The sequence below is a fragment of the Cebus imitator genome, unplaced genomic scaffold (genome assembly GCF_001604975.1).
Source record: "Cebus imitator isolate Cc_AM_T3 unplaced genomic scaffold, Cebus_imitator-1.0 Scaffold92, whole genome shotgun sequence".
Taxonomy (NCBI): domain Eukaryota; kingdom Metazoa; phylum Chordata; class Mammalia; order Primates; family Cebidae; genus Cebus; species Cebus imitator.
This window is the reverse complement of record NW_016107407.1, coordinates 2,462,531-2,483,558: the sequence shown is the minus strand read 5'-3', so window position 1 is coordinate 2,483,558 and position 21,028 is coordinate 2,462,531. Positions and strand designations below refer to the sequence as shown.

Below are 21,028 nucleotides of genomic sequence, written 5' to 3'. Positions count from 1 at the left end.
TTGGAAACTTGTCCACCTGGTTTTTATACTAAGTCTACCTATGTTAATTGTTTAGGGGAAAATATAATTTAGAAAAATAATACCACTCTTCATTTAGAGGGAAGGAACCATGGCTTGTAGCAACTGCACAGTGAAATGGTCCAGTTTTTATTCTCAACCCCACATGGTAGGCTGATTCTTCTAAGTGCTCATTACATCTTTCTTGATGGGATGAATCACATGCTCTCCACAAACTAGCTGGCCTCTTTATTCACAGCAACATCAACTTAATAAGAAGGACCAAAGAGGTGGCAAGATGATTTAAGTATTCATGCCAATTGAAATACTCCTCCCCAAGATAAAATATTAACTATACATTAACTCCCAAATGAAAATACAGCCTCTAGAAAAAAACTTTCCAGACAAAGGAACAAAATGTTACCTAAAACAGTTGGAAAAGGCAGTCAGCCACAAAATACAAGACACAGAGGTGAGTATTTCAAAGCACTTTGAAAAAAGCCACAACTCGCCTACTTTCTCCATCTCACCAGGAAAATTATTAAGAAATCCAGAAGCCCATGGAACCCTTGGCTGCTTCAAGTCCTCAGCCAGTTGAGCATCACCATCATCTGTACACCCTGCCCACTAAGCCTAACAGTGGAATGAGATTATGACCACTTTTTCAACAAGGAGGACTCCACCTCTCATTCGTGGTTTTGAGCCAAAGGAGAGAGTCTGACATGGTAGTGCTCTAACATATCAGAATGCAACTTTCCTGCTTAAAAACAAGAGATTTTAATTGATTGGTAACATTATTCTAAAATAATTCACTCTGCTATTTTAACTTGGAAGACTATAAACCACTTAACTATTTAGATGAGTTATTTAAGAATGCTAACTTATTTCAACCACTAGGGATCACTAAATCAGAGGGCTATGAATGCACAACTAATTTATTTCTACCATTTTATATAGAAAACCTGAACCACTACACACACATAAGAATTTATAACATCTTAAAGCATGACAGCATAGGTAAGCTCTCATGGGCTTAACAGAAATAAACTGAATGCTTTGTGCCTAAGCAGCAAGTATGCTTTCCTTCCTTCTGAATACTGAAAAGATGAAAAGTCTTTTTATAACTAAAAATAAGATACTATTTAATCATATTTATATATGAGCTCTCAGACTAAAATACAAACAGCATAAAACGCAGACAGCAAGATTAGTATTTGAAGAGTAAAGCCAAAGAAAATTCAAAAGACTAATTCGTTACACATTACTATTCAAGTATATTGTATGCGAATATCACTTCCTCTAGAAATACATATGTAGATCAAGACCTTTCTTACGGGAAAGCGAGGGCATCTGGCTACATTAAAAACTGCTCCATGCTAAGTAAAAAGACTGTTGAATATGTAACAATTTTTAAGATAAATATTATATTTATGGATGTCTCACAACACCAATACTTATAATGTGAAAGAAAGGAAAAGAGCATGAATGTTCAAAATCAAGAGAAAACAGAGTACATCCTACAATGAATCTTTTACACTCATTAAAATATTTGTCATAAAATTCACACCGGGGAAATCCCTATGAGAAATAATGTTGAAATAACCAGGATGGAAATATGTGAACATAGCATGACTACAACGTGTGTGTGTGTGTGTTTGTGTGTGTGTGAGAGTGTGTGTGTGTGTGTCTGTGTGTGTGTGTCTGTGTGTGTGTGTCTGTGTGTGTGTGTCTGTGTGTGTGTGTGTCTGTGTGTGTGTGTCTGTGCGTCTGTGTGTGTGTGCGTCTGTGTGTGTGTGCGTCTGTGTGGGTGTGGGTGTGGGTGTGGGTGTGTGGGTGTGTGTGTGTGTCAATGCTGGTTGCTGTTGGGTTCTGGAATTATGAATAATTTATTTTGTTCTATTCTACAAGTTTGACAAATTTTCTATAATGATAGAAGGATGTTATTTAAAACAATGTCAGGCTGGGCATGATGGCTCATGTCTGTAATTCCAGCCTTTGGGAGGTGGAGATGGAAGAATCACCTTAGTCCAAAAGTTTGAGACCAGCCTGGACAACAGAGCAAGACCCTGTCTCTACAACAAATTAAACAGTCAGCCAGGTGTGATGGCTAGTGCCTATAGTCCCAGCTACTTGGCTGGGTAAGGCAGGAAACTACTTGAACCTGAGAGGAAGAAGCTGCAGTGAGCTGAGGTCGCACCACCGCTCTCTAGCCTGGCGGGGGAAGGGGGGGAAGGGTCAGTGGTGTGGTTAATTGGCAATGAGGGTCTCAGCGTTCTCCTGACACGTCTTCCTGTGCTGCAGAGGCTTTAAGGCTAATGCTGTATAAGGGTCTAGATACAAACTGGACTCCACCTACTCACATTCAGCAGCATGAGATTTTAATAGTGGTGTGAAACTGAATTCTCCTGGGCTGTTATGACAGGCAGCATTTCTGGGCTGGGTCTCCAGCTTCACATTGACAGAAGCAAGGTGAATACACCTGGAGGCAGGGCAGTGCGTAGTGTGCAGTAGGCAGGCTCGGGCGGGAGGAGTTGAGGTCCCTGGACTGCAGCACCTCCTTCACCACGACAGCGGAGAGGGTAGCTCCACAGGCAAGCCACATCTACATTACTGCATGGTTATAAAGGTTCTCCAGACCACAATGTAGGACCTTCTCTGCAAACACTTCCAGTGATTTTGTAAGAAACAAATTCTAAGTGTTAAATCCCTTTTGTAAAAAAATGTTTTATGATAAAAACAGGTTCTGTTTGCTACAACTGAGTCTGGCGCGCACACATCCAAGATGTTGAATGATTTGAAAGGAAAACCATAATGACTTCTGACCATAATGACTTCTGAAGTCACAGGGCTTCAAATAGTTGAAAACCTAGTTAAAAACATTCTTCACTGCCAACTTGACTTGTCTGCGCATTTGTGAATATCTATGCAAATTAAATTAGGTCTAGTCTAAAAAATAAAATAAAATAAAATGCCACGAGACCCACTGATAAACAGGATTCTGCTGCTTTGGATAGTCTACTGCAGTAAAGTTCTCAAACATTTCAAGCTAATCTTAATGGGAAGATCTTTCAATGTGGCTCCTCAGCACATCTATAAAAACAGAATATTTCAGGAGAGCAGGCCTAACAGTTAAGTTCATAATTCAAATTAATCAGAAACTAAATATACTCTTTTTTCCAAGTAGATTCTTCTCAATTTAAATCTATGTTTTCCATGCACCTTTTTTTCTCACTTGAACTAGTGCAAAGAATGTGCTGAAATGCAAAACAAATTTGAAAGAGATATTTAAAACAGGTATTTTTATACCTATGCAAAGAGTAAATGAAGCAAACATAAAGCTACATCCTTTTTAATATTATGTGATTAGTATTTTCACATTTCTCAGTATATACAGTGCTAAATTACTGGGTGCATTGAAAAAATATTTATTATTTCATTCAACAGAAGTTTATTGAGCATCTACAGATTGAGAAGTGAAAATGGCAGATTCAGCAAAATACATATTAAATAAGAGGTGAGAGGTGTGATTAAAAGAAACAATAAGGGTTCTGACAAAGGGCATCAATAATTTTTTTGTCATTGTTGAGATGCAGTCTCACTCTGTCGCCCAGGCTGGAGTGCAGTGGTGTGATCTTGGCTCACTGCAACCTCCACCTCCTGGGTTCAAGTGGTTATTGTGCCTCAGCATCCTGAGTAGCTGGGATTACAGTTGTATGCCAACACACCAGGCTAATTTTTGTATTTTTAGTAGAGACAGGTTTTTGCTACTTTGGTCAGGCTGGCCTCAAACTCCTGGCCAGAGTTGCACCTGCCTTGGCTCCTGAAGTGTTGGGATTACAGGTGGGAGCCACTGCACTAGGCCAACAAGTTTTCTAAAACAGACTAAAATAACGTTTCTTTATTCAGATTAAATAAATTAGGTCAAGGACTAAAATAAATTGGTCAAGGAAGAAAGTATTATGAACACTAGACAACACATTTCAATTTATAAGGAGACTTAGGATAAAATGATCAACTGGGTAGTCAAATTAAATTACCATGAGGTCCACTTTCATCCTCAAAAGTTCATGATGTCCTAAGTTCTGTAATGTACCTCATGAACCAATACAAATATTTGCTTAAACATGTGTCAAATATCTCTGTAAGGACATAAAGAAAGCAAATAAAGAGGCTACCTGTGAGGAGAAATGGGGGAGGAGACCAGAAGACACAGGAGGAAAGGAATTTTATATGGTACACATTGTGTCTAATGTTTTCCTTTTTAATCATATGAAATGGAATCTGTTCAAAATGCGGATACATTAATAATTGCATAACATATATGGCACTGATTTTCATCAGAAAATTCAAGTGTGATATAAAATAGAGTCTATTCTATCTGACCTTTAAATGAAAGTTGGTACCACACTCACAAAAGACCATCGTGAAAATGCCCTGGAATCCAATGGTTTACCTAAGACACGACACTCATCATGGACACCAAGAAGTCAGGAGGGACAAGGGATAGCAACAAACAAGGAGAGGTGGTTACCTTCCGGTCGCAAGTTTTAGGACTCCCAGCAGTGTTCTGCTTGAGGAACCCAGCTGTGGTTGACCAGCGTGTGGGATTTTTCCTTGAAGGCTCTTCAGAGGAAAAATTATTATCACTGACAGAAGTGGAGAGGCCAATTAGAGCTGGGTCACTACTGCGTCGAACATGAAGAGGCATATCTGTAAACACAAAAGCACTATGCTGAAAAATAACATACTAATGTTGGTAGACTACATGTTAGGAGAATGTAGGGCAATCCTAAAGACCAAGGAACAGAATTACAATTTTTTAAAAGGGGACAGTGAGTCAGCATTCTAAATACAAATTTCTTTAGGTCCCTTAAAATACTACATGGCGAAAGAGGTGTGGTCAAGTGTCAGCTCCGAGCAAGACTGCCCAGGTTTGTATTTGGCCTTCACTCCTTATTATCTATGTGGCCCTGGCCAAGCTGCCTAACTGTTCTCTGCCTCTAGTCCTTTCCAACTCAAATGAAAATAAAACAGTACCTCTTTCATCAGGGTAACGTGAAGACTAAACGATATAAAGGGGATAAACAGTGTCTGACATATAGTGTGTACTCAGGAGACAGTAATATTATAATGACCATTACTGCTATCATTATCTCAATATTTCTAAATAATCATCACATATATCATTCAAAAAATAACTAATCTAAGCAAGTAAACAAATTTCATCTACCTTTTAATCATACCTGCTGGAATAAACGTACAGAATCTATATAGTTAACAAATAATTTATTGTATATTTCAAAGTAGCTAGAAGAGAATATTTGAAATTTTTCCAATATAAAAAAAGATAGATAATTGAGGTTTGAATATCCTCATTACCTTGATTTGACCATTACACACTGTATCAAAACATCATAAACTCTCCATAAATACATACAATTATGTATCAATTTTAAAAAATCTATGGAGTTTAGACATTTGGCTGCTCTATTGAAAAGTTTTGTTGAATAAAATGTTTATTCAATAAAGTATTATCAGAAAGTATAGTGCCCTAATGTATTATTTATACTGAAGACAGAAAATACTCGAAGTAATATGCTAATCTGCAGGTAGTTTCTGTCATATACTCACTTATACACACGAAAGGCAGTATTTTAGCAAACGCATTTGCATAGAAGAGTTTGCTTGCAATTGCGATAACAACATCAATAATAAACTCAGATGAACACCTGTATCATTATCAGTAGCACTGAGAACAGCCTGGCAAATATAATCACTGTCACAGCAGAGAAGAAACAGAAAACAAAAATGCAAAGCCAAGAAGAAAAGAGTCTGCAACAGCTGGAATCAGGACTGAAAGTTTCACTCAGCAACTGAGTGAAATCACTCAAAAATGTAAGACAAAATTTAAATTAAATTATGTTTAGAGTACTCTGTTTTTAAAAACTAGGATGTAGGTTAAGCATTTGTTTTAAAGCCTCTAACAACAGAGCTTTATTTGTTTTATTTTATTTTATTTTTTGAGACAGAGACTGGCTCTGTCACCCAGGCTGGAGTGTAGTGGCACAATCTCGGCTAACAGCAACCTCCGCCTGCTGGGTTAAAGTGATTCTCCTGCCTCAGCCTCCCGTAGCTACAGGCTACAAAAAGCATGAGCCACCAAGCCAGGCTAGTTTTTGTGCTTTTAGTAGAGACAGAGTTTCACCATGTTGGCTAGGCTGGTCTTTTAACTCCTGACCTCAGGTGATACACCCGACTCAGCCTCCCAAAGTGCTAGGATTACAGGTGTGAGCCACCACATCCGGCCTAACGACACAACTTTAACCAGAAAGTAGTAAATTCATTATTTATCCTAGGAGGGATAATTTTGAAACACTGGTGCACTGGTCAATGGTAAAAATATGGAGACCTTGAGGATACCAAACTAAAGACAAGCCATTTATATGCAGTGAAGGCTATATTTAAACCAATATATGAAAGCAAATTAAAACTAATCAGATAAAACAAAAGCATATGAAACAGAGTAATATCAAATTTAACACTGACTTCTACATCATGAGGATTGGATAACAACAACACAGTCTGAGCAACATTACCAGGGCAAAAATTTAGTCAGCTTCTAATTTAATAACGTTGGTACCTATCTTAATTTGATGAAAGAAATGTAAACATGATATTTTAATAATTACTGGATTTATCATGCCTTTGATGCCTTTGATGCTTATAATTTACACCCCAAAAAATAAAAATAAACACCAATAAGAATTATATAATCATTCTCACAAAAATACACATCTAAGAATCCATGCACATTAATATTCAATGACCTTACTATAAGGAAAGTTCTCTACCAAGAGGAAGTACAATTTCCAGAATCATCAAATTAAAAACTGTAAGCAAAAAAGTAACAAAATAGGGATGGGTGGGCAGGAAAAGACTAAATACTTCTAGACAATGTTGTTACTTAGACAAAGGTTCTGTTGCTTTCCAATTACAGGATTAATTGTTCAGTTGTTAAGTACCTCTGTACACCTCAAGTTCTCTCCCTCTTCCTCTCGCCCTTGTGTGTGTGTATGTCTACAAGAAGCACTATTAACTCAGAGGGGAAGGCCTTTAAAAAATGGCACAGACATAAGGACCAAAAGCAGTACCCACTATCTATATTAAAATAATCACGGCCGGGCGCGGTGGCTCAAGCCTGTAATCCCAGCACTTTGGGAGGCCGAGGCGGGTGGATCACGAGGTCAAGAGATCGAGACCATCCTGGTCAACATGGTGAAACCCCGTCTCTACTAAAAATACAAAAAATTAGCTGGGCATGGTGGTGCGTGCCTGTAATCCCAGCTACTCAGGAGGCTGAGGCAGGAGAATTGCCTGAACCCAGGAGGCGGAGGTTGCGGTGAGCCGAGATCGCGCCATTGCACTCCAGCCTGGGTAACAAGAGCGAAACTCCGTCTCAAAAAAAAAAAAAAAAAAAATCACATACAAGTATATTCCAACCCCCAATAAATTCAGGGACTAGATACTGAATTTGCTTGGTCACAATAAAACTGCTTACCCTACTTGTGTTTGAAATTTTCCTCAGGAGAATACATTGCATATATGATTTCGATTATATAAGTAATTAGGACCATCTTTTTCAGACTAGACACAAACATTGTGTTAATGTGTTAGTTTGCAATAGACAGACAAAAATAATTAGCATTTCTCTATATATACCTGTAGCTCTTGAAATAAAATGTGAACTTGGGGAAAGAGGGGATTTGAGAGGAGGTACATGTCGGAGCTCCAGACCCTGTGGGATGTCTCTTCAGGTGCGTGATGGAGCTCATGGAAAGGGTGCTGTTCGCATAAACTGCAATGTGAATGATGCTACAGGGAATGCTCTATCATGCAGCCCTTCTTCTGAGTTCTTCCAACATTAAACTTTTTGTTTGCATCTCAGTGATACTGATAAATTAAAATAAATATAGTCTGGATCTTCTATTTGCACTACCTAGTCACTGAGTACTCCCATGCAATTTCAAGTCCCACGTTTACATTTATGTCGACTGTCAAATTCAGGAAGGTGTCCTTGATTTGATTACTACGCTGATGAGAAAGAACAAAACCCAATAAAAGAAGTGAAGGAAGCCAGGTGCAGTGGCTCATGCCTATAATCCCAGCACTCTGGGAGGCTGAGTTTGAGGGATAGCTTGAGGCCAGGAGTTTGAGACCAGCCTGAGCAACATAGTTACCCCATTTCCTAAAAACAAAAGAAGGAAATCCTGTCATTTCTGACAACATAGATGAACCTGGAGGACATTATGTTAAGTGCAATAAGTCAGGCACATAGAATTACTGCATAACCTCACCTATATGTGGAATCCGAAAACACATCAAATTCCTAGAAGCAGAGAATAGAATGATAGTTACTAGGGATTTGGGGTGTGGGGAAAATGATGAGGAGATGTTGGCTAAAGGATCCAAAATTTTAGCTATACAAGAGGAATAAGCTAAAGAGATCTATTGGACAATAAGTTGACTATAAATTAATAATAACACATGATACACTTGAAAATTACTAAGAGAGTAGATTTTAGGTGTTCCTGGCACAAACAAAAATGATATATATGAGGTAATGCATATATTAATTAGCTCAATTTAACCATTCCACAATATATACATATTTCAAAATATGTTATACACATAAATATATACACTTTTTATTTGTCAATTAAAATGAATTTTAAAAATCTTTATTAGATAATTCTAACATCTCTGTCATCTAGGTCTTATCATCTATATTAGTAAGAAATTACTATAAACTAGATGGCTTAAAATATCAGCAATTTATTCTCTCATGGTTATTGAGGCTAGAAGTCTGAAATTAAAATGCTGGCATGGTCATATTCCCTCTGAAGGTGCTAGGGAAGAATCCTTCCTTGCCTGGTCTAGCTCCTGGTGGTTGCAGATAATCCTTTGGTGTTCTTTGGCATTTAGATACATACCTCCAGTTTCTGCCTCTGTCTCTCTCTTTTTTTTTTTTAATTTATTTAAGCCTCCCTCTGCCTGGGGAGGCTGCAGTGATGCATGAAATGCGCCTAAACAGGCCATCAGAGAGGCAGGAGCTAGTCCTGTCCAGGCTGCCTGTGCCTCTGTCTCCACAGGGCTTTCTTCCCTGTATGTGTGTATCCAAATTTCCCATATAAAGTCACCAGTCATATTGGATTTAGGACCTATTCTAGTCCCGTATAACACTTTTTTTTTGTTTTTTTGACAGCTCTGTTGTCCAGGCTGGAGTGCAGTGGTGTGGTCTCAGCTCACTGCAACCTCCGCCTCTCAGGTTCAAGAGATTCTTGTGCCTCAGTCTCCTGAGTAGCTGGGATTACAGGCCTGTGCCATCACGCATTGCTAATTTTTGTATTTTTAGTAGAGACAGGGATTCATTATGTTGGCCAGGCTGGTCTCAAACTCCTGACCTCAGATGATCCACCTGCCTCAGCCTCCCAAAATGCTGGGATTATAGCTGTGAGCCATCACTCCTGGCCCTGTATGACATCTTAACTTGATTTAGCTGCAAAGACCCTATTTCCAGATAAGATCACATTCATAGGTTCTGGATGAACATGAATTTTTGGGGGACATTATTCCGTCCAGTAAAGCATCTATTGATTGTCTGTTTTCAGTGAGTTTGAAATCTTCCTGGTTCTTGGTATGATGAGTGATTTTCATTTGAAATCTGGACATTTTCATATTATGCCCTGAGATTCTGCATTGTATTCAAACTTTGGTTTCTGCTGGCTTTCTCTGATGCCGCTTTGGTAGGAAAAGTCAGGGAGCCACCTTTTTACTTCTAGGCAGATGTAGAAGTCCAAGTTCCCTGCTTAGTTCCAGTGAGATCTAGGAGAGCTTCCTTTTTAATCCTGGGCTGGGGTGGAAGCTCCAGTTTTTTACACATTTTCAGAAGACTCAGTGGTAGGGGCGATCTCATTATCACTGGGTCATAGTGAAAGTTCTGGGTCTCCACTAGCCCTCTCTGACACCACTCCAGGGTTGTCTTGTTACTATCAGATGCGGTGGAAATCCAGACTCCCCAGTTTCCATTATTATTTCTTTGACTTTTGAGTTATTTGAAAATATGTTCTTACATTTACAAACTATGTTTTTATTTCTTTTTTGTCATTGAATTCTAACCCAATTAGTCATGAAATGTGATGNAAAAAAAAAAAAAAAATTAAAAAACTAGGTGACTATGGTGGCACATTCCTGTAGTTGGAAGGTAAGAAGCAGGCCTTGACAGCAGAGGCAGGGCTGGCACACCAGACCAAACGGAGGACTGGCTAAAACAGGGCTAGGGCAGAAGCAGCTTTCCATCACACACACTCACCAGCATGCCATGGCAGTTTACTATTGCCATGGCAACACCTCGGTGTTACCTACCTTTTCCCTGGTAATAACCTAATGTCCTTGTTACTACACCTTCCCTAAATATTCCTGCACAAACTGCCCCTTAATCTGCATGTAATTAAAAGTGAGTATAAACATGACTGCAAAACTGCCCTGGGCTGCTACTCTTTGCCCATAGAGAGTACCTCTGCTCTGCAGAAGCAGTCACAGAGCTATGGCACTGTTGCTTCAATAAAGCTATTTTCTTCTAGCCCCAGTTCACCCTTAAAGTCTTTACCTGGGCAAAGTCGAGGACCCTTATGGGCTAAGGCCCACTGTGGGGCTCACATGTCCTGCATCAGTCCCAGCTGCTCAGAAGTCTTAGGTAGGAAGATCACTTGCGCCCAAAAGTTGAAGCCTGCAGTGAGCCGTGACTGTACTACTGCACTCCAGCCTGGGCAACAGAGCAAGGCCCTGTCAGTCCAAACTGGCCCCATCAGTCATTCAAAAGAAGTCAACGGCATGTTCTCATCAAAGAATGCCAAATGATATCATAATGATGTTGAAATCAAGGTTTTCTTATGTTTAGAAGTGCTGCAAGACCTGAGTCATCATAGTACATAAAGGCAGCATAACCAGGTCCAAATAAAAAGACCCCATGTCACCCCAGGACATGTCTAGGTTCATACCGCCTACGATTTAGACTCCACAAGACATCTTTAACTCTCACAATGATGTGTATCTGATGGGTATATGTTACATATCTGGATGTGTATTGGTTTATGATTTCTTCTTCTTTTTGTGATTGCATGAAAATTATAAGGCATTTTATGCAGTTTTCACACACACAAACAAGTACGAGCACATACAGTTTAGTAATGCTGTGTTAGAACCCACCAAATAGAGGGATATGAAATTTTTTTCTTTAAATAAGGCACTACATTAGACACATGGAAAAACATGTGACCCACATCACATATACGTAAGCTGAGGCTCAGAGATATAACACGAAAAGTCAGTTCTCCGGTCAAGACTTCAAGCTCCCAAGTCAGCGCTCAATCATTAATCACAAATTATCAAATCAGATCTATTAAGTTCCATTTCTAGCTACCTGTGAATACAAATGTTAGTTTCAGTTTTTTAAAAAAGAAGAATTTTGTTGTTTTCCTAGAATGATGCAATTAAAAATCATATCCTGATTTTAAGTCATAGCATGATTTCATTTTGGGAAGAGGAAGGAATGTTACATTAGCCATAAACATATATGGTAACAACAGGCATCCAAATTTCACAAATGTTAAGATAGGAAAAGGAAAAAAACTACTGTTAAATGGAGGAAGTACTACATAGAATCTAGGAAAGCATGTCTCCAAGAAAACAGGACTAGATTCGGTGGTTCCCAAATGCTGACACTCTAAAAATGGATGACCTCAAAGCATTTTTGTGTATATAAGGCTAGAGCTAATGATATTTACCATTTTAGGAGTGAAAATGAGAACAACTTTAAAATATCTATTTATTAAATCACTTTAATAATAATAAAACCCATCATATGTTAACACAAACTAATTTTATGAAAATTGTATTTTATAAAACAAAGCACATTCAGTGGAAAGACCAGCAATGTTTTACATTTTGCTTAATAGAAGACATCTGGATTCTCATATCTGCTTATGTATTCTCAGCTGCCATATGAAAAAGTGTATAGAGGAAAAAAAGAACTTCACAAATATGTAGCTTAAAGAGGGAATAATATCGTAATAGCTTTTCCAGAAAATATTGGATTTTCTTCTCTGATACCACACCATAAGTTGACCAATGGTGGCTTTTCAAAAGTCAGCTGCAGTATGGATGTGAAATTTTCTTTGTTACATTAAAATCTATTTGTCTGTCTCACACTTTGTATGAATCTTCTACCCACGAAAAATTCCATAACATTAATCATTTGGAAACCATTAATTAATAAGTTATGTCAATCTTCCAAATGTTGATACATTTCTTTATTTCAGAAAATCACAGGTTAATATCTCTGCCAATTTAATCAGGAATGTCTTTATGTACTGGGAAGCAGTCATGCTCACAGTGGGACATAAGTTTTCCAAAACCTAATTTTCACTAGAAAGTTTGAATTTTATCTTTAGCAACAAACACTGCCCATTTTTTTTGCCTTGTAGTGACAGGCTTGTGTCACTCATTTTTACGAAACTCTCTACCAGATACTCAAGTCTGAACAACCAGCTTTTCTGTCCGTACTTCAAACAAAAACACTGTTCCATGAAAAAACCTCAGCATGTAAATCAAGCCTTCGCATAAAAGTATTTCTCAAGACAACCACCGAGAAGCTGGGCATGATGGTTCACGAATGTAAAATCAGCTACTCAGGGAGGCTGAAGCAAAAAGATCGCTTGAGCCCAGGAGCTCGAGGCCAACCTAGGCAACACAGTGAGGCCTTACCTCAACAAAAATAAAATTAAATTAAAATTTTAAAAGGAACTACTGAGCTTCCATATGTTGGAAAAGTGTTTTATGCCTACATTATCACACGAAATGTTAAATTGTGTATTAAAGGGTCAGGTTTTAAGTAATTAATTTTGCTTCTTCATTAAAAAGTGGGTGAAATGGGTTTTTTAAAAAACTGCGTGTGTGTGAGGTGAAGAATAAATTTCGTGTCAATGTCTTGATTTGTGCCAAGTGATCTACATTTTTGCCCCTCAGGGTGTGGCCACCACTGATGTAGATGTCAACCCAGTGAACACCACAGAACAGGTTATCATAAAACTCTGAAAATACCATTGCCCTTATAGCCTTCTTGAAATAATCTTAGTGGTCCCTTAGGGCCCAGAGATCACATGCAAGAACCACTGGCCTAGACCTGTGATCCTGGCACATCAGTCGCCTCTCTGGGCCTCCATCCCTAATTTATAAATTCAGAGGCTGCACTACTGGTTTTAGAAGTTCCCTTTAATACCAAAAAGGTGTGAGTTCACATATGTTCATACACCCCCAATCAGTGATCATCTACCAAACCTCATCCTGACAGAATGTATAACAATTTATGAAAAATGTATTAGAAAAAAACATAAAAGCATTTCAAAGCAGTCCCAGCAGCCATTCCTCAGGGTAGCTCCAAACAAGTCAAAATATGACAAGCAACACAGAGTTCTAGAGAATGGTTCCATGGTAGCCATGCCACAAATGGCATGAGGTCTTTTCACGAGTTTCACCTTAAAGGAAAGACATTTGTATAAACATCTGGCCTTAACAAAATGAATCATGAAACACAACTTCCAGATTATCTAAAAGGTTTCCCACCTCTAACTGTCCTGACTAAATATAATATTGCATAAAGAAGGTAATTTTGTGTTGGCCTCGGATGAATAAAACACAATCTTCTCACCTATGATTTGTTATATTTCTGGGGCCCATGGCCTATTTCAGCATTACTAATAATCTGATGTAATTTGTGTTCATTACAGCAATTAGAAATAATAGGAGCTTCTCGATTTAAGGTAATTTGGTCAGTCACTATTATAGCCATTCCTTGCATTTTAAAACATGATAAACTTTCTAATCCCATAATCTTCTGATTTATTTAATATACAGATTTTCAAAGTATAACCTCTGAAATATTTTAAAAAATTCAAAGACATGGATCTTCAATAATTATGCTGCTGCAGGAAGCACAGAGCAATTGGCGCGATGTCACTGAGTTCAGAATGATGACGAAGACTGTTTGATGTGTACATTGCTTTGAAGAGGGGATAAAACAGCAATAAACCCTCATCATAAGCTCTGAAACTCTCCATGGCACTAATGTACTGTAAATATTGATGTCTCTCTCTGGGTAAGGTGCCTTTTAAATAAGTGGAAGGAATGGTGAATCCAATTATGAATTAGAGCAAACCACCAAAGAGCAGACATAGACATTTTTAACTGTTAAATATCCCACCCTTTCTTCTCATCAACTTGCCCAATGCCTCTCTTTCTTCATTCTTCAAGTGTTTTTTAAATTATTTAACCACTTAGTATTGTCCATGTTTTTTTCGTGTAAAAGAAAAAATAAAAATTAAAAAACAATTGTTAACCACTTAATGAATAAATCTCTGCCAAGACGATGGTCATAAATTATTAAGGTATTTAACTGAATCTAAATATAATACACACTTACATGTGTGCACTTAGAACTTACGAGGCAAACAGCAAAATTACTCTTCATGCAAAATGAAAACTGTCTCTCCCCCATCTTCAGGGAATTATACATTTCCTAAAGAGACATCTAACCATGGGAGAATCAAGTTATTAACACGTGCCGTGGTGACACAAACCTGTCATCACAATTGCAAAACTGACCTTCAGATATGTGTTACTCCTTTTCATAAAAGTATTTATCCATATTTCACTTACTTGGGTAGCATCCTGGGAAGAAATTTGTGGAAGACAAGGCAAGAAATAAGCTTTGAAGAACAACAGATGACTCAAAGAGTAGGATATAAAATTGAGTTTTATCACCTTGTAATTAACTAGTTTTTCTACATAATCAATAAATACAGGATACTATGGTTGGAAGATGCTTAGTAATAACCTGAAATATTACATTTTACAGGTAAGTGCACTGAGCACCACATAATATATTGAGAGTTAGGTCGAAGGTCACTATGCTCCAAAGAGACTCAGATGCGCCCACAGCATTTGGTAACTGACTCCCTGTCCTGTACAATTCAGATCTGATCACACTGCTGTCCAGAAAAAACTAAGACATATCAAAAGTACAAAATGCCTATATTGCACTTGAAAAGACGTAATTTCTTGGTAAGTTTAAGATACATTTCTGTAGATAACAGGATGTTTTCAATGGTTGCACTGAATCCCAGACACATAAGGAGAGAAAACAAAGTCAAGGAAAAAATATATATTCGATTTTCTAATGACATATTGTTTCCACTCAAAAGCCAAGCATTTTTCTCAGGCAAATTAAATTTATAACATTAGAATTCTCACTCTGAAACTGACAATATAACCACCCTAATCAAAAACTCTCACTCGAAATACTCACCTGAGTACAAGTGAGGAAATCTGAATAAGACTGTATATATTTTTATATAAAGGCTGTATATGAATGTTATGTGAATGTTAATATGCTGGTTATGACAGAACAGGAACTTTTCTCAAAATCTTACCATTGAGGGAAACAATAAACATAAACATAAACAATAAACATAAAGTGAATTTCTCTGTATCTTTTCTTATAACGGCATGAAATTTTATAATTAGCTCAAATTTAAATTTTTTTAAAGCACAGAGTTAAGCAAAATCCCAGGTGCAAATTCTCAATATCGCGGCCTGCCACAATTGAGACTTAGGGTGCCTTTCTAACACTGTTTCCTAAAATATTCTTCTTATCACCCAATGCTCAACCTCCACAGCCACTGCTGGTAGCCAGCGGCCTGTCCACACGGACAGCTCCCTGAACATCCTCCATAATAGACAACTGCACGGCTCACCAGCACTGCAACTTCTGTTACCAGGAAACTCTTCCCTCCTCTCCACCTACTTCAGTGTGTCCTATGCCCTACAAGTACTCCTCAAATGACACCACCTCTTCCAACACATCAGATGGGTGGTGGGCTCAGAAAGGGGTCTTTGAGAAAAGTTTAGTGGAAAGACTGTTTCTAATACATGTCAAGATAAAGGATTGACAGCAAAGGTTACAGCACCCTCTGCTCACATGAGGCAAGGGGAGCTGTGACATTCCCCGGAGGGCCACAGCTACACATGAGCCACAGCCAGGAAGGCTGAATAAGCCTGCCTTTTCCATCTTCCCACTTCCATCAATGCCCTGTTGCTGCAGTCTTTGCAGGCACAAGGCAGAGGGCACAGAGCCTGGTCAGTATGAGAGGCAGGCCTTTTGGCATATGGAGCAGAGCAGGCAGGTGTACAGGATGGATGAAAGGAAAAGATCCAGCTCAGATGTACTAGTCCTCTGCCTCTTTCTCCCATTGCACCTTGCTTCTCTTTTTTTCTTTTTTTTTTTTTTAATAAGGTCTTGCTCCACCACCCAGGCTGGAGTGCAGTGCAGGATCACAGCTCCCTGCAGACTCGAACTCCTGGGCTTAATGCTACTCCAGCCTCAGTCACACCAATAACTGAGACTATAGATAGCCACCACTACTCCTAGCTAATTATTATTTTATTTTTTATAAAAATAGGATTTCAGTGTGGCCCAGGCTGGTTTCAAACTCCTGGCCTCAAGGCTGGTCTCAACCTCCAAGCCTCCCAAAGCCTTAAAATTACCAGCATGAACCACCACACCCAACCTGCTTTTACTTTTTGTTTTCCTTTTTTTTTTTTTTTTTTTCTGATACAGAGTTTCGCTCTTGTTGCCCGGCCTGGAGTGCAATTGCCTGATCTCGGCTCACTGCAACCTCAGCCTCCCGGGTTGAAACTATTCTCCTGCCTCAGCCTCTCAAGTAGCTGGAATTACAGGTGCCTGCCACCACGTCTGGCTAATTTTGTATTTTTAGTAGAGACGGGGTTTCTCCATGTTAGTCAGGCTGCTCTGAAACTCCTGACCTCAGGTGCTCCACCTGCCTTGACCTCCCAAAGTGCTGTGATTACAGGCCTAAGACACCACGTCTGGACTGTTTCTACTTTTCATAGCATCAGCCAGTTATTCAGCTGGAGGACAAGTATTGACTATTCATTTTAACAACTCATCCACTCTAGACATACACACATACAGACACAAACACACACACACACACACACACACCAACAAAGTAGGAACAAAATGTTTTAAAGTTGGCTAAGACGTATCAGTCAGGAACAAAAATATTCCCGATTCACTTTTTTAATAGATGTATTTCGATATTTTATTTTTATTTTAAACTTTTACTTTGGCTGCAGGGGTAGATCTGCAGGTTTCTAATACAGGTAAATTTCATGACACAGAGTTTGGCGTACAGATTATTTTGCTGCCCAGGTAATAAGCACAGCATCCAATAGATAGTTTTTATAGATAGGACTCTCGAAGGTTGATGTGCACAGAAATCACCTAGGAATCTTGTTAAAGAGCTTCAGTAGGTCTTGGCTGGGTAATACATGAAATTCTGCATTTCAATGTCCTAGTGACATCAGTGCTGCTGGTCTGAGTGACCACCACCCTTTTGAGACTCTGAGCAGCAAGGCTATGTTACACTTTTTAAATATATATATATATACACACACACACACATATTATCTATAGAGATATATATAATTAATTATACATTATATATAATATATAAATATATAAATGCATATATCTATAAATATATGTATATAATCTTTATACAGATTATATATAGACCTATCATATATAGATCTATTACATATAAATCCATATATAGATATATAATATATAAATATATACACTTTATAAACATCTCTATATATTTAAAATTTATATATCTATATATTTACATATAAATATATACTTAGAATGTATATTTACTTTATATATAAATCTATCTATATATATATATTTAAAATCACCTGTGATTTTTTGAAATGTGAACTTCATACTGGCAGTCACAGACCCTCATCATTTGTATCCCTCCTGGCTTGGCCGTCTCCAACTCATCCTCTATAAAACACTCATGTATGATACCTTTTCTAAACCACAAATCAGACATCATACCTCAGAATCCTCAGTCTACTTGGGGCACAATACCATTAGAGTACCCTGTGTGAGACAAACAATGAATCTGCACGCTTACACTCAACTGGAACACTCTGCAACTACAGAAGCCCAAAGACGGTTTCCAGTTCTCTCTCCTGGGCCCTCTTCTCACCCACCGTCTTCTTTAAGGTTGGCCGGGTGGACATTGCCATCTCTGAGAGGTCTAAAAGGTTTCTACAGCCTAAGTGAAATCATGCTTAATTTCACTTGTTAGATCTGTTACTTTCTCATCTGTCACCCTCATTAAATTTTGTTATTCTACCCCCAGTTTTTAGTCCAGCAAAGGACAATAAGAAAATGTTTGTTAAAGTGTTACTATACAAATAAAGAAAATGAATGATTTCCATCCAGAGATATATGACTTCCATCTACCTCTGTCCTTCCATCTACCTCTGTCCTTGATTGTCTCAAGTATTGAAGGGCAATCTCTGTAGTAAAGAAACAATTAGAGATGTTAGGGATGTTGGAAGGCTCCAGAGAATGACAAAAAGGGTTTTCTACTGGCAAAAGGACAAAGGATTGCTGCTTCAAATACTGGTGATAAACTCCCTGGCTAGAAATCCCATTCAGGTTTTACTGTTTTGTTTTTTTTTTTAAACTATTAATTTTGCACTAGCGTCCTTCATGCAGTGATGACTCCCTTATGAGAATATCTCAGTAAGAGTCAATCTAAATTAATTCTTCACATATAATTTTATATGTATACGTGAGCCAAATTCCTCATATCACTTCCACTTTACCAATTTAGTTCAACAATCATGTAATTAAATTTTAAAATTATAACTTCGCCTAACAAGTAATTTGTCTTTCAAAAACTGACATTGACCATTGATTGCATTTAAGATATTCTCTAAATGCTCAATGCCCTCTCCTTTGACATTTGTCTTCTATTATTTTATTAAGGATTCAAGTACAGCAGTAACTGTCAAGTTAACTTTCCATGAGCATTATTTCCCCATTTATTATTATAACGTTTACTCCACAATACTATATAAAAGCGTAATCTTTTTCTCTTACCTGGGGACTAGCGATTTGCCAATTTTATTTGCCAGTTTTCTGTCACTTCAGGATGTATGTTTGAAGCTCCTGCGCTTTACAAGATTTTATAATTATCCCAGTGTATGTTGACCATCAACAACTACTTCACAGCAGCAAGCCTCTGTATAACTCTGAGGTGTTAAACTTCCACTCCCATGTCTATACTTCATTTTGGTCAGAGCTGGGCTTTTCATCTTGCACATGAATTTTTTTTTTTTTTTTTTTAGACAAGCTCTCGCTCTGTCGTCCAAGCTGGAGTGCAGCGGCGCGATCTGGGCTCACTGCAGCCTCGACCTCCCAGGCTCAAGGGATCTTCCCCTCACTGTCTCCTGAGCAGCTGGGACCACAGGCACGGCCCACCACACCCGGATGAGCATGAATCTTCATGGCACTAAAACCCTTTTTCAACTCTGACATCTAAATCTCTTTGACTGTGGAAAGTGGGTCTCTGGCGTTCAGGCAGAGCGCCCTCTGCACACGGCTTGCTCATGGGCACTGCTTCCTGCGTCCTGGGGCTTCCTAACGGCGGCGGGATGCGCAGGGCCCTCCCTTGCTAAGGGCGGTGGGCAGTGCTATGGTGGTGCACTTTGGCTGGTGAAGGCACACTCGCTCAGCGTCTTTCCAACATCTTGTCCAGCCGCTTCGGAAGCCCTTGACAATGCACTTCAGATCAAACACCATGCTAGGCACGTTGGCATCTGTGAAGATGGTGGTGCAGGGGCACTGAATCATGAGGACCATGCCTCTCTCGGCATGGTGGCCGTCCACCAGGTTCCCAGCATGGCCTGCGCCAGGCCCAGCATGCCCTGCGCCAGGCCCAGCATGCCCTGCGCCAGGCCCAGCATGCCCTGCGCCAGGCCCAGCATGCCCTGCGCCAGGCCCCGCCCCACCCGTGGTCCAGCCGCACTAAAACCTTTCTAGCGAGGTTTAAAAGTCATTCTTGGCCGGGCGCGGTGTCTCACGCCTGTAATCCCAGCACTTTGGGAGGCCCAGGCGGGCGGATCACAGGGTCAAGAATTCCAGACCATCCTGGCCAACACAGTGAAACCCCGTCTCTACTAAAAATACAAAAAATTAGCCGGGCGTGGTGGCACGCGCCTGTGGTCCCAGCTACTCGGGAGGCTGAGGCGGAAGAATCGCTTGAACCCAGGAGGCGGGGGTGGCAGTGAACCGAGATTGCGCCACTGCACTCCAGCCTGGTGACAGAGCAAGACTCTGTCTCAAAAACAAACAAAAAAACCAAAACGAAACAAAAAAAATACTCATTCTTTCAAAGACAAGTATCTGGGCCCGCTGGCTCAAGCCTGTAACCCTGAAGTCTGGGAGGCCGAGGCGGGCGGATCACGCGAGGTCAAAAGTTCTAGACCAGCCTGGCCAACATAGTGCAACCCTGTCTTTACTAAAAATACTTAGGCCTGCTGGCTCAAACCTGTAGTCCCAGCTACCTGGGAGGCTGAGACAGAAGGCAGAAGAATATTGGAACCTGGAAGGCTAATAATCCCTCCAGGATGTGCCATTCTGATGAGGAGAGGACAAAGAATACACGTGTGAACAGAGACTACGCCATGAGGAGATCAGTGCTAGGAACGAAAACGAAGGATCAGATCCTGCTGTAAGTTGAAAATACAGGGGGAGTATGATAGAAGCACTTCAAAAACATTCAAATGGTTCATTATCCCTTTCTCTGTCTTAACTGTTCCAGTTTCAAATTAATTCCTTACCACACAACCCCGTACACACTGGCGATTAATAAAGCCATTTGGCACCAACTGGTTGCTCCGAGGCGGCAATAAGGCTTCATGGCTCTGAAACATATGGCTGCGTGTCTGTTTATATTACCTTCAAAGTGCAGAGATCTTTCATAGCTAATCTAAACCATTCATTCTCCTCCTTAAGGAAAGAGTAATG

General features: G+C 39.3%; 1 protein-coding gene across 21 annotated transcripts in view; it reads right to left on the bottom strand.

Annotated features, from left to right (window-relative positions):
- Window positions 1-21,028, bottom strand: part of PARD3 (par-3 family cell polarity regulator) — a 709,408-nt gene that overhangs the window by 360,087 nt on the left and 328,293 nt on the right. For all 21 annotated transcript variants that reach the window (XM_017535377.2, XM_017535365.2, XM_017535373.2 and 18 more), the window contains exon 4: window positions 4,529-4,707. In XM_017535377.2, coding sequence (XP_017390866.1) covers window positions 4,529-4,707 — 179 coding nt within the window. The remainder of the gene's footprint in view (window positions 1-4,528; window positions 4,708-21,028) is intronic.